At 37.7% G+C, this 10,852-nt stretch overlaps 1 protein-coding gene across 2 annotated transcripts; it reads left to right on the forward strand.

Annotated features, from left to right (window-relative positions):
• Positions 1–25: 25 nt before the first annotated feature.
• si:ch73-40i7.2 (FYN-binding protein 1) lies at positions 26–8,479 on the forward strand. 2 transcript variants are annotated; one of them, XM_034147564.1, is made up of 16 exons: positions 26–151; positions 2,437–3,016; positions 3,133–3,244; positions 3,451–3,506; positions 3,640–3,677; positions 3,962–3,993; positions 4,605–4,737; positions 5,054–5,216; positions 5,922–6,072; positions 6,237–6,253; positions 6,537–6,597; positions 6,697–6,739; positions 7,003–7,165; positions 7,387–7,420; positions 7,823–7,860; positions 7,987–8,479. In XM_034147564.1, exons 1-16 carry the CDS (start codon positions 149–151, stop codon positions 8,013–8,015), a joined length of 1,653 nt encoding a protein of 550 aa, XP_034003455.1. In that variant the 5' UTR covers positions 26–148; the 3' UTR covers positions 8,016–8,479. The 2 variants fall into 2 exon arrangements, with proteins under 2 accessions (XP_034003455.1, XP_034003456.1); XM_034147565.1 differs by having other exon boundaries at positions 3,136–3,244.
• The last annotated feature ends 2,373 nt before the right edge of the window (positions 8,480–10,852 follow it).

Consider the following 10,852-nt stretch of genomic DNA (forward strand, 5'->3'; position numbering starts at 1 on the left):
GTTCTCCTGTTGCACTCACTGAAGCGTTTCCTCATTTGAAGTATAAGTTTAGTGGCACAGGTCTGTACAGTAGATCAGCCTCGATGTACTGAATCACGCTGGACATGGAGCACTTTATTCATCAGTGAGTCCACCACTAAAGGAAAATATGGTAAGAAATAGTTATTTGCTATGTTACTAAGTTTATTTGTTGTTAATATATTTGTGAATGGATGATTAACAACTCCTCGATGGCTCCTTTTACACTTCTGGCCATTTCCTCCTACTCGTGTGTCTATGAATAATCTGACTTCTATAGAAAGACCATCCAATTTCATTTTTTTGAAAACCTCAGTTTCACTTTTACATAAAACATATTATGGAATCACCTTTAAAACTTGCTTTACAAACCTGCAAATACAGGATCTTACCGGCTTGTTTGTAGTAATTACATCATTGTCACAGTAGAAGGGGAAGTTGGATTTTGGAAAGAAGTGTTCATGCTGCTAATGAAAGAAAGCTCTATCACAGTGGTTAATGATTAACAGTGAGCTCAGTGTAGCTTTACTTCCACTTTTCTAGCTTCCTATCTTCCTTCTAAAATACACATGTTCATAGCAGTTCAGAAGTTCATGTATGATATCATTATTTTAAATATAAAGTATCCTGCACTGCAAGTATGTGTGCAACTTTATCAATTATTTTAATTATCCATTCATCTAAGAAATGTATGTATATAAATGATTAAGGGTGATTCATGGTTTGGTCTTTAATATCTCTTTGACTTTCTCAAATGTCAATGTGATGTCTGTTGATTTTTTTCAGATCGAAACCAAAAGGATGAAAATGTACTTTTTTAATCAATATCTATTAAACTTAGTGAAAGAAGTGTCTGACCTTCGTCCAATCGGTTAGTCAACTAATATGTGTAGCTGTACCAATGAATAATTAAATAAATTAATTACATAAACTGCATGTTCTCTGTTTCAGAGACTGGCTGCTACCTAAATATAGTCACTCGTTTTATCCAGCTTATTCTGCATAGGTTAGTGCATTTCAAGATCATTTAAGGAGTTCTGACAAACTTATAATAATTTAAATCTAAACATTTTAACCAATTTGTTTTACCGTGTGTAATCTTAACGGAGAACAGAAGACTTCACTTGAAGTCAGTGATATTTACGATAACAAATGACATACCAGAACATATTTTAAGGTACAATTTCAATGTAAATTGTGAATGTACTCAATCATATTTTATTTGTTGACATGACTTTTTTCCCCAAGTTTGTCACTTTTTTGTAAATCAAATATTTTTTCTTAGTGTTATCAGGTTTTGTCTCTGCAGCACACCTGCACAGCTGTGTGGTGACCCCGTTTTAAAAACTGCAATAAAATGTCAGACGACAGACACACACTTAGATGCACGCACACACTTTTGTTGAACCCCATCTGCGCGTCGTGTGTGTTTGTGGTGTAGAGAGAGGTTTTCGTCTGTTTCCTGCGAGCACAGCTTGCAGCTTATTGGCGCAGAAGGTGAGAGCAGAGAGTGTTTCTATGGTAACCGGTGCAGGATGCTGGCTAAGTTACAGAGGTGTGCGGTGGTGATAACTTCCTGCTCTTCTTCACACCGTCTGTTTGACTGTCAAACTTTAGATGTTCAGACAAAATATGGTGTAATTCCTTTGTTTTCATCATGTTTTCAGTTTGTCAACATAACAGAGAACAAGAAAACCGAAAACTTAACTATTTACAACAAAAGTTCCTTACATTTTTCATCATTTTACCTCCTTGCTTTGAGACCATTGCTCTTTAAACCGCCTATTCAAGTTAAACACAACCAATGATAGTATTTCTGTCTGACGACGGATTTTAAGAGCTACTATAAAGATGCTCACCTGAAAGTCATGTGACTGTTTTTGTAAGAAACCTCTGCATACTTAGAAAAATGTAAAATGTTTTAAATATTATGGGAAAAATGTCATAGAATTATCCAACTGCAGTGAGTTTAATAGCTTTTTAATTGAGAGCAACAACAAAAGAGAGCATAAACATTTCTTTATAAGTCTTAAAATCCCCAGATAACCTGTTTTAAAAGATTGTATTGGCTTTATTGGCTCATCTCTGGCATTGTTTTTGTGAAAATCCTTGCTCTAACTAACAATTGAACCACTTTGTGTAACATAAATAATGTTTTAATGTAGTGATTGATTTTATTCCATGATTACTCATTGCAGCAACCTCAGTAAATGTCTGTTCCTCACTCATATCATAATCATTTTGTTGAGGAGACTTCTCAGCTCTGAGTAGATCAAAAGAACCAGGAAGCTGCAATGTTGCACGGTGCATTCTCACCTTGTAAAGCGAGCGTGGGGGGTATGCCTTGCTGCGCTGCTGACTTCCTGCTTCAAACACATATCAGCTGCAGTTGAGTTTGTGCCTGTGTATTTTTTTCAGGAGGACAGCGTGGATGTGAAGGCTCTGAGGGCCAGGTTCAACACCAAGCCCATCGCCTCACCAGACACCAGCAGCAGAGACAGCGGCTCCCCAAAATCCCCTCAACCCGGCTTTGGTAGACTTCCACTGACAGAGAGCAACCTGGCGCACCACAGACTGTCTCCCACGGTTCCTCCACCTCCACTGGCTAGCTCAGGCCAGGTGAGGTTCCCGAGGCCGGCAGAACCCATGGCGGCATCCAGACCTCCCCTCCCTCGACCGTCTCCCAGTCCTGGAGTCAGAGCCCCCCTCCAGCCGGCAGACCACGGCAGGGTCAAGCTGAAGGGGGAGATGCTGCAGAACATGATGCTGAGGCACCAGAGGCCTCCAATCCCCAAACCAGCCCCAGCTCACACCACCCCTCCACCTCTCCGACAGCAGCCCCGAAAGAGGAGCGCAGGGGAGGTGACCCCGCTCAGGAGGCCCCTGCCCCCTGAAGGACCCCTGCCCCTGAAACCCAAACGGCCTCCCAATGTCAACCTGGAGCCATTTCTGAGGCTCAACCGAGGACCCGCCCTTCCTGGTCCCAAAAAGAGTGACGGTAAGTCTCAGGCTTATTTCTCACCGTTTTTAAATCATGCACAACTCAATTGATAAATGAAATTACGAAAATACATTGCTGAATGTGTGTAAATATGTGTGCTGTGATTTTCCCAGCAGGTTCCCCAGGATCAGGGGGAAGAAAGATGTCTTTACCCGCCGTCCTCAGTCCTCCGAAACCGCCACAACGATGCAACAAACCCAGGCTGCCGCACCAAATGGCCTCCATGTGAGTCTTTAGATCACGTAATGCTGGTGTTATACCAATACATGCAGGAATCTACATACAATTAATTATTCCACATCTTCAGATAGACAATAAGTCATACATAAATCACTGAGAATGCCACAGTAAAATCAGATTCTCATCTTCATCACAGTTGACAGGATGTTAAGATTGCAGGGGGAAAAAAATGTGTTGCTTATTGATTGCAGGGAGATTGAAGATAACCAGGACTACTATGATGACATTGGAAGCTTTGAGAAGAACGGTAACAATGGCATCTTGTTTGTTTGTGCATCACTGCAACTATTTCTGTTTTTACGCCTTTGTTCCTCTAACACATTTTAAGTTATTCAGAAAAGTGTAACAACTTATATTTTCCTCGTGATATTTCTTCACAGAGTCCTGGAGCGACAACAGTTCACAGTGTGTGGACGAGGTAAGGACATTTTAACTTACCGTGAAGTGAATATGCCTCCCATTTTTAAGGATTTGAAAAGGGTGTTATTTTCTGTGAGACAACGCTCTTTCCTCAAACCAGATCAGAAAGTTAGAATAACGTTTTATAAATGTTAGTTTAATGATTGACAGGCTGAAATATTCCTTTATATTAATATTGTAAATGACAATTAAGCTGTCACGGATGGCATTCCCTTTTAATCTAATAAACCTGATATATTTTGTTGTTCCTGTAAACGTGCAAATGAATCTTTTCGTTTACAGGAAAATGATGACGTGTATGAATTCATAGATGAGTAAGTAATGTATACACGTTCTTTCTTTATCCTACAGTGTCTGTATTTGTTAAGCGCTCTGCTGGTTAAAAGTACAAAGTGGCCGCAGTGAACACGAAGCAGGACAGAAAACAGAAAGTGCTTATTTTAGTTCTGTTACTGCTATTGTTATTTTTGCACCTACTGAAGCAGCAACAACCACTCTTTCAACTATGATAACCTAAAAGGCTTTGCAATTTGAGTTTTTTCCTTTTACATAACTTCTCTTTAGGAAACAGCACTCTAATGTGTAATATCTGTTTGGCTTAACAGGATGTCTTTGGCAAGTAACATAATGTGCAACAGATTGTTGAAAGTGTTTCTGTAATTCAACATATTTCCTGTTAGGTATTGTTGTCACCTAGTGTGTAATACTGTTATTAAGACATTTGATTTCCCATTTTAACAACAATTTTACAACTGTTTCCCAGGTGTAAAAAATCAACATCAGTCTAACATTAGCATATAGCAAGCACAGATTCAAAGAGCAACTGTCATGGCCATAGATTCTTGTAGTTGCTTCATTTATATGTAGTAAAATGTGTAATGAAGTAATGAACTGTTTTGAAAATGATTGAATTGTTCCTTTAAAGGGATCAGGTGGAGAAAAACCGGTTGAATAGTGAGAAGCAAAACAAAATAGATGAAAAGAAGCAACAAGCACAGGAGAAGAGAGATCAGATGGAGCGTCAGAAGAGAGAACATGACTTGAGGAAGAACTTTCAGGTACGGACAAAATACGCCCTCCATGAAAAACCCTATGTCCAGTTTCTGTCACAGAAGATCAGAAAGCATCACTAAGTTAACGTGGGTGGTAGTTTAGAAAATCACCACCTGCAAAACAGGAATGCCTTTTATATATCAGGATATATTTAAGGCTAAGAAACTATTCAGGTTCTTCTAATAGTTAGGTAACCTATTTCCAACTTCATGAATGTTATTTACAAAATCTATGTTTTTGCTTAAATTTGTAACATAGCTTAAATCCTTAAGCATTGAGTTTCTTCAAATCCAGTCACACTTGTTTTCTGTCTTTCTATAGTTACAAGGGGAAGTGGAGGTCATTCATACAGCCAGAGTCAGACATGACTGGCATGGAGTAGGAAAACTGGACCTTAGCGTACGACAAGGAGAGAGCGTGGAGATCCTCCGGGTGAAGAACAACCCGGGAGGCAAATGGTTGGCTAAGTCTGTCAATGGAAAATGTGAGTTTCAATTAGAATATCTATCAAACATTTTTAGAAATGTCAAGTCTTTATAAGGACTATTTTAAGGTTAGTTTATCAATTTGAAGACATTTTGTCAGGGCCTTGCTTGACTGTAACTCGACTTTATTATGTTTGCGAAGATATTATGTATCATGTTTTGCAGATGATACTCAACTCTATCTGTACAACCAAAACATCCTTGTGGCCTTATTGCTTTAAACCTGTCAGTCTCAGTCTTGATGTTTACATTCTCAGTGTCTGTTTTTCTTGTTGTAACTTATATAGAATATGCTAGCAACTAGGGAAGCAAAGATGATGTCTTAATATAAGAAAATAACGGACTGGTGGAGGTCAACGCAGAAGGTTATAAAGCAAAGCAGGTAGCATTTTCCCCAGTGAGAAAGTGAGACCGTTGTCGGTTGTTTTTCCAGCAAGTCAGTAACAGTGAGGTTAATCTCAATTTGTTCAAGAGGATATAACCCTTCTTGCTTTGTACTATTTGTAACTAATTTGCCCATTGTGATACATGTTTTTATAGATCCAAATCCAATCTTTTCCAAACAGAAATATAAGACTTTGTGGTTGTGGTTTCATAGATGCCCAGTGATAACATTGATTATCATTCTTTGCATTAGATGGACCTGTGTTGCTTCACACACTGATTTGTCATAATTCATATCTTTGTGTTGTGTCACCTTGCAGACGGTTACATCAGTAACGCATGTGTGGATGTTGACTATGAAGCAGTGAAGCGCAAACTGCTCCAGTCCAGAAAGATAGAAACATCGCCTTTGCCTCCACCACCTCCTGAACCCCCGCTGATGTTAAATGTGGATTCCACTAGCAAAGACAGGTACAGCTGATCATGTGTGTGTTTTACTGGGAGAAATGTTTTTTTCAATGATTGTTTCACAAGCATTTTATCCTTAAATTCTGTTATCAACCTTATTATATGGTGCTTTCTAATTTTCAACGATGTCTTTCAAACTAACATGAAATGTTTCCTCTAATCTCCAGCATGCTTCCGGACGATGGTAAGTGACACTTTAACATTACTGAATGATTAGGATTAAACAATAAATAGTAAGGGATTCACATTAGAGAGGGTAAAACACTTACTGCTGGGGAACAATCTTAAAAAGTCTGTTCTTATTCAAGTATTGTGTAAAATAACTGATAACTGAAATATACATAATTTGATACAAAAACACTCACATTATTTTTGTTAAAATGTGGTTGCCTGATTGTTTCAAAAGATTATGGTTCTGTCAAGATTATTCTAGTTTTGGTTTACTGTACTTTTCGTTTTGACCTCAGACGACTATGATGACGTTCAACCAATGTGTGAGGATTTCCCGCCACCACCGCCTGAAATCAGGTACCTATTTACATCTTGACACTGAAAGGGAACAGGAAATAAGAGCTTGAGAAATGACAACTTGATTATCTGTTAAATCATTATAATCTTTATTTCCAGCTTTGATCCTAAAGTTGGAAAGGAGCTAAGAAAGAAATTTAAGGTAAATATTTGTTACACTTTCATATCAGATTATTTGTCTTTTTATCTGTAAATAAGAGTGGCATATGAGCATAGCAGGGAAAGAAACATTTTATATTGTTCATTATCTCTTCCTGAATCATTTATACAACAGAAACATGCACACACCTCAATGACAAGAAGCGGTATTTCCAGATGAGGCATATAACACCAACATCTCAGAGTGCCCTTAAGACAATTACTGAAAATGCTCAAAATGAATCACTCCTACCTGTTGTTTCCCAGTATGAAGGGCCTCTTAGAGTACTCCACACCATGATGGTGGATCCTAATTGTATCATTAAGAAGCCAGGAGGGAAGGATCTGCACCTGACTAATGGAGAAGTTGTGGACATTATCCAGCTCACCAACAGCAAGAAAGCTCTGTGTTGTAACCGGTTTGGAAAATGTATGCAAACACTTCACATACCTTTGATTTTGATATGATTAGTAAACCTAAAGCCATGCTTTTGGCTCTGTGAGGCTGTCATAGCAGCTCGGCCTAAACCAAATGTTTGTTTTCTTATGTTTTCTTTATAATTACATGACAAGAATGTAATGACTATGCTAATCTTCCTAGTGTGCATGATAGTGTTTGACATAATGTCTGTTTTGTATTAACTCTCACAGATGGTTATGTGTCCAGAGCTCTTCTTCTTCCAATGTAAGTGAATCTTCATCAGTTTTAATTGTGATCCTGCCAACATTTGCTCTACTTCAGTTTAGTCCTCATACTTTAAATAAATACCTTTTTACTTAGCTTAAAATGTATAAACCTTCATGTAAACAAATAATTGTTGCTTTAATGACAGCTACACTTTGACTTGGGTTGTTTAATAGAGCTTTTTGTTGTTGTTTTGGAGATTGAAGATACAGTTGTACATATTTTATTTTTAGTAATCTAAAGATTTCATATTCAATGCCTTCTTAAATATAATGTGTTGTAATCGACGTTTCCAGTAACAAATGTATAAACTCAACATCATAACATAGCAACAAGTTTTAGATCTAGAAAAATATCAATAGAAAAAACTGTTCTTGTTTTAACATCGCTCTCCCTTTGCAGGGAAGGAGACATTTACGACGATGTTGACTATTTGTGTGGTGAGTTATCTTTGGATATGTCCTGTAATAAATGCAAACTGTACCGCTGTCATTTATTTCTCAAGCTCATGGGTGTTGTTTTATACTTATTTATAATGATTGTTGTGTTTTTATTTTATATTTCAGACGTCTACGACAACGACTCTCCACACTGATTATAGAAACCTGAAAACAAAACAAACACTCACACAGTAAGAGAGAGAGAGATTGGAGGGGAAAGAGAGAGACTAAAGATAATGTAAGATATATAAAACGATATAACTAACAACATATACATTTTTGACTTCACCAGTTGCATTCAATTAAGTAGGATTCAATCGAGAGGATTTATATACCAAAACATCTTATAAAACTATATAAAACTAAAGGAACGGAAAATTAGAACACACACACACACACACGCATGCACGCACGCACGCACACACACACACACACACACATCAATGCATTGTTTGCCAAACTGCTTGTATAGAAAGTGAATACACTATTAATGTAGCTTTGTGTATTGCTCAACTCTGGGATAATTTAAAAATAAATGAAATGTGTTTTTTACTGTTAATTAACTGTTTTTTCATTTGAATATAAGTTCTTCTTTTGAATAAAAAAGAAAATGCCTAGACCCTGGAAGTGTTTTTTTTTTGTCAAGTGGCAGAGAAAGACTCTACCGATACGTTGACAACCATCCAACATAATTGACAACCAATTCATTGATGGTCATTACAAATCATGAAGAAATGTGATTTGATAAACCACATTTAGATAATGCCTAAGTAGGTATTAGGTAAAGTAAGAGAAAATAAAAGTTTTGTATTTAAAGTACACACTCTTTGTCAGATTATCCCTCATGCCATGAAAAACAAAGTAGGATCACCAGTTAGAGATCACCATTAAAAGTGAAATATATTTATCATTTTCAGGTCCATACTTGTATTTTGAGTTTCTACTAGCTTCTTCTAACATATTTACACCCTTTAAAACCCTCTATGATGTTGCCTCCAGGCAACATACCCATTTTTTGCCTTTTACATTCACACAATACATCTCAAATTATGATGCAATACTTTAAAAAAGAGGCAGGACCATAAGGAACCAATAGTAGTGTTTGAATTTGTCCCATGACTCTCTGGCGGCCAATTTGAAGACCCTGTTTGCCTCAAGCCCCCAGGAAGTGCGCCGGACTCAGATGAAAATATTCGTGCTGGCCAAACGGCGGTACTACACTTCCTTTTGGTTGCCAGGCCTGGAAACACTTTTTCCCATAGAGTGGCGAAGTCCCTCCCCTTCCGGTGGACCTCCATGGGACCTTATTTCGGAAAAATTATGTATTGAAGTCAATGGAGAGAGAAAGATTATCTTTCGATCCCGTTTGAATTGTGCCACGAATTACACATATGATGTTTGTCAATTTAAAAGATAATTTTGCAAGTCAAAAAAAAAAAAATGTGTCGTAAAACTGTGAAGTAACACATTTGTTTGTGTGAAACGCTCAATGAACTACATCTCTGGTCAACAACACACGTCACCAAGATGGCCGTCACTACTGTCTTGTCAACAAAACGATTGACTATCCTCACTATCACCACAATGAAACACGTCCTGAAGAATGTCATGCAAAGCTGCCTGCCTGCCTTCCTTTGATTCTCTCTGAACTGCCTGGTCGTTTTAATGTTTAATGTCAACCATTTGTGCAGATAGCATGAAGTAGAGAAGATCGCCGATGCTAACGTTAGCGTTAGCATTTCTCCCCCGGGCTTAAATGGTGTATTATAGAATGATCACACCGGTGACAGTACTATTCAAAGGGTTCACGAAATATGACTACTACTCTTACTGTTTAACATTTTGGGTTACTTAATGTTACTTCATGTTAAGGCTAATAAAAATGACAAGGCTGTAATGCTAACTAACGTGCTAGCTACTAGCTAGGTAGCTAACTTGATCAAGCCACTCCTGGTCCTTTCATCAGACGGGAAGCAAAAGAACGAGCAAGACCCATTGCTGGTATAATAACAACCTGGTACTAAGCACACAGGCATCTTGTTAAAGTTATCTTATCTTAGCCAGCGCCATATAGATAGATTATATCTATATTGCGCTGATCTTAGGTATCTGAATGGTGGAGGAAAACAATTGTGACATCACTTACGAGACTCTGGGATTTGTAGTCTTTCTAGTTACGTATTTTTCATAGTCTTATATTACAACAGTTTTACGACAAACTGTGACTTTTTTGACATGGAAATTATTTTTTAAGATTGACAAACATCATATGTGTAATTCATGGCACAATTCAAACGGGATCGAAAGATAAGTTTTCTCTCCCCATTGACTTCAATGCATAATTTTTCCGAAATAAGGTCCCATTACCCGGAAGTAAGTGGGCGTGACTTCGCCACTCTATAGACTTACAAGGGGAAAGAGTGGTCTGTAAATCGTTGGATAATTTTTTTTAAACTAAATAAACTACCCAGTATGAACACTTGTATAGCCCTTATTAAAAACATTCGTTCCTCAAGTTGTAAAAATGTGCTAATAACGTTATTCTGAGAGTTATTGCCCTCTGCATTATGAATGCGCATCTAACCCACGGGACCGCGCCGCCCGGCACGTTCATGTTACGTGTTCAGCACTACATGCGTTTATCTTTACCCATGGATGCACAATAAGAACGGACCCATATCGCCTTACTGCCAGCCCACGGAGCTGTAATAATGGATATATTGCATATGTTTGCTGTAATTCATCATTTGTAAAATATTATACTACATGGGCTGTATGATTAAATAAAGTTAATATTACCGACGTAGATGAACGTCCCTGTAGCTTCTTATTGCACTAAGAAGCTTATTGCACTGTATATATATACATATACATATATATATATATATATACAGTGCAATAATTCTTTCATGCTAAATGAAGCTCTGTTGCTTGGATATCACTAGATCCTGTTACAGCGTAATATAAAAGTACATAACGATTGATGTGTAAA

The sequence above is a fragment of the Trematomus bernacchii genome, unplaced genomic scaffold (genome assembly GCF_902827165.1).
Source record: "Trematomus bernacchii unplaced genomic scaffold, fTreBer1.1, whole genome shotgun sequence".
Classification (NCBI taxonomy): domain Eukaryota; kingdom Metazoa; phylum Chordata; class Actinopteri; order Perciformes; family Nototheniidae; genus Trematomus; species Trematomus bernacchii.

What these genes read in the sequence shown, in the direction of transcription:
- si:ch73-40i7.2 (XM_034147564.1), top strand. An exon ending in TGGTCCCAAAAAGAGTGACG is followed by an intron (nt 3,017 to 3,132) that starts GTAAGTCTCAGG and finishes TGATTTTCCCAG; the next exon opens with CAGGTTCCCCAGGATCAGGG. An exon ending in TGGAAGCTTTGAGAAGAACG is followed by an intron (nt 3,507 to 3,639) that starts GTAACAATGGCA and finishes ATTTCTTCACAG; the next exon opens with AGTCCTGGAGCGACAACAGT.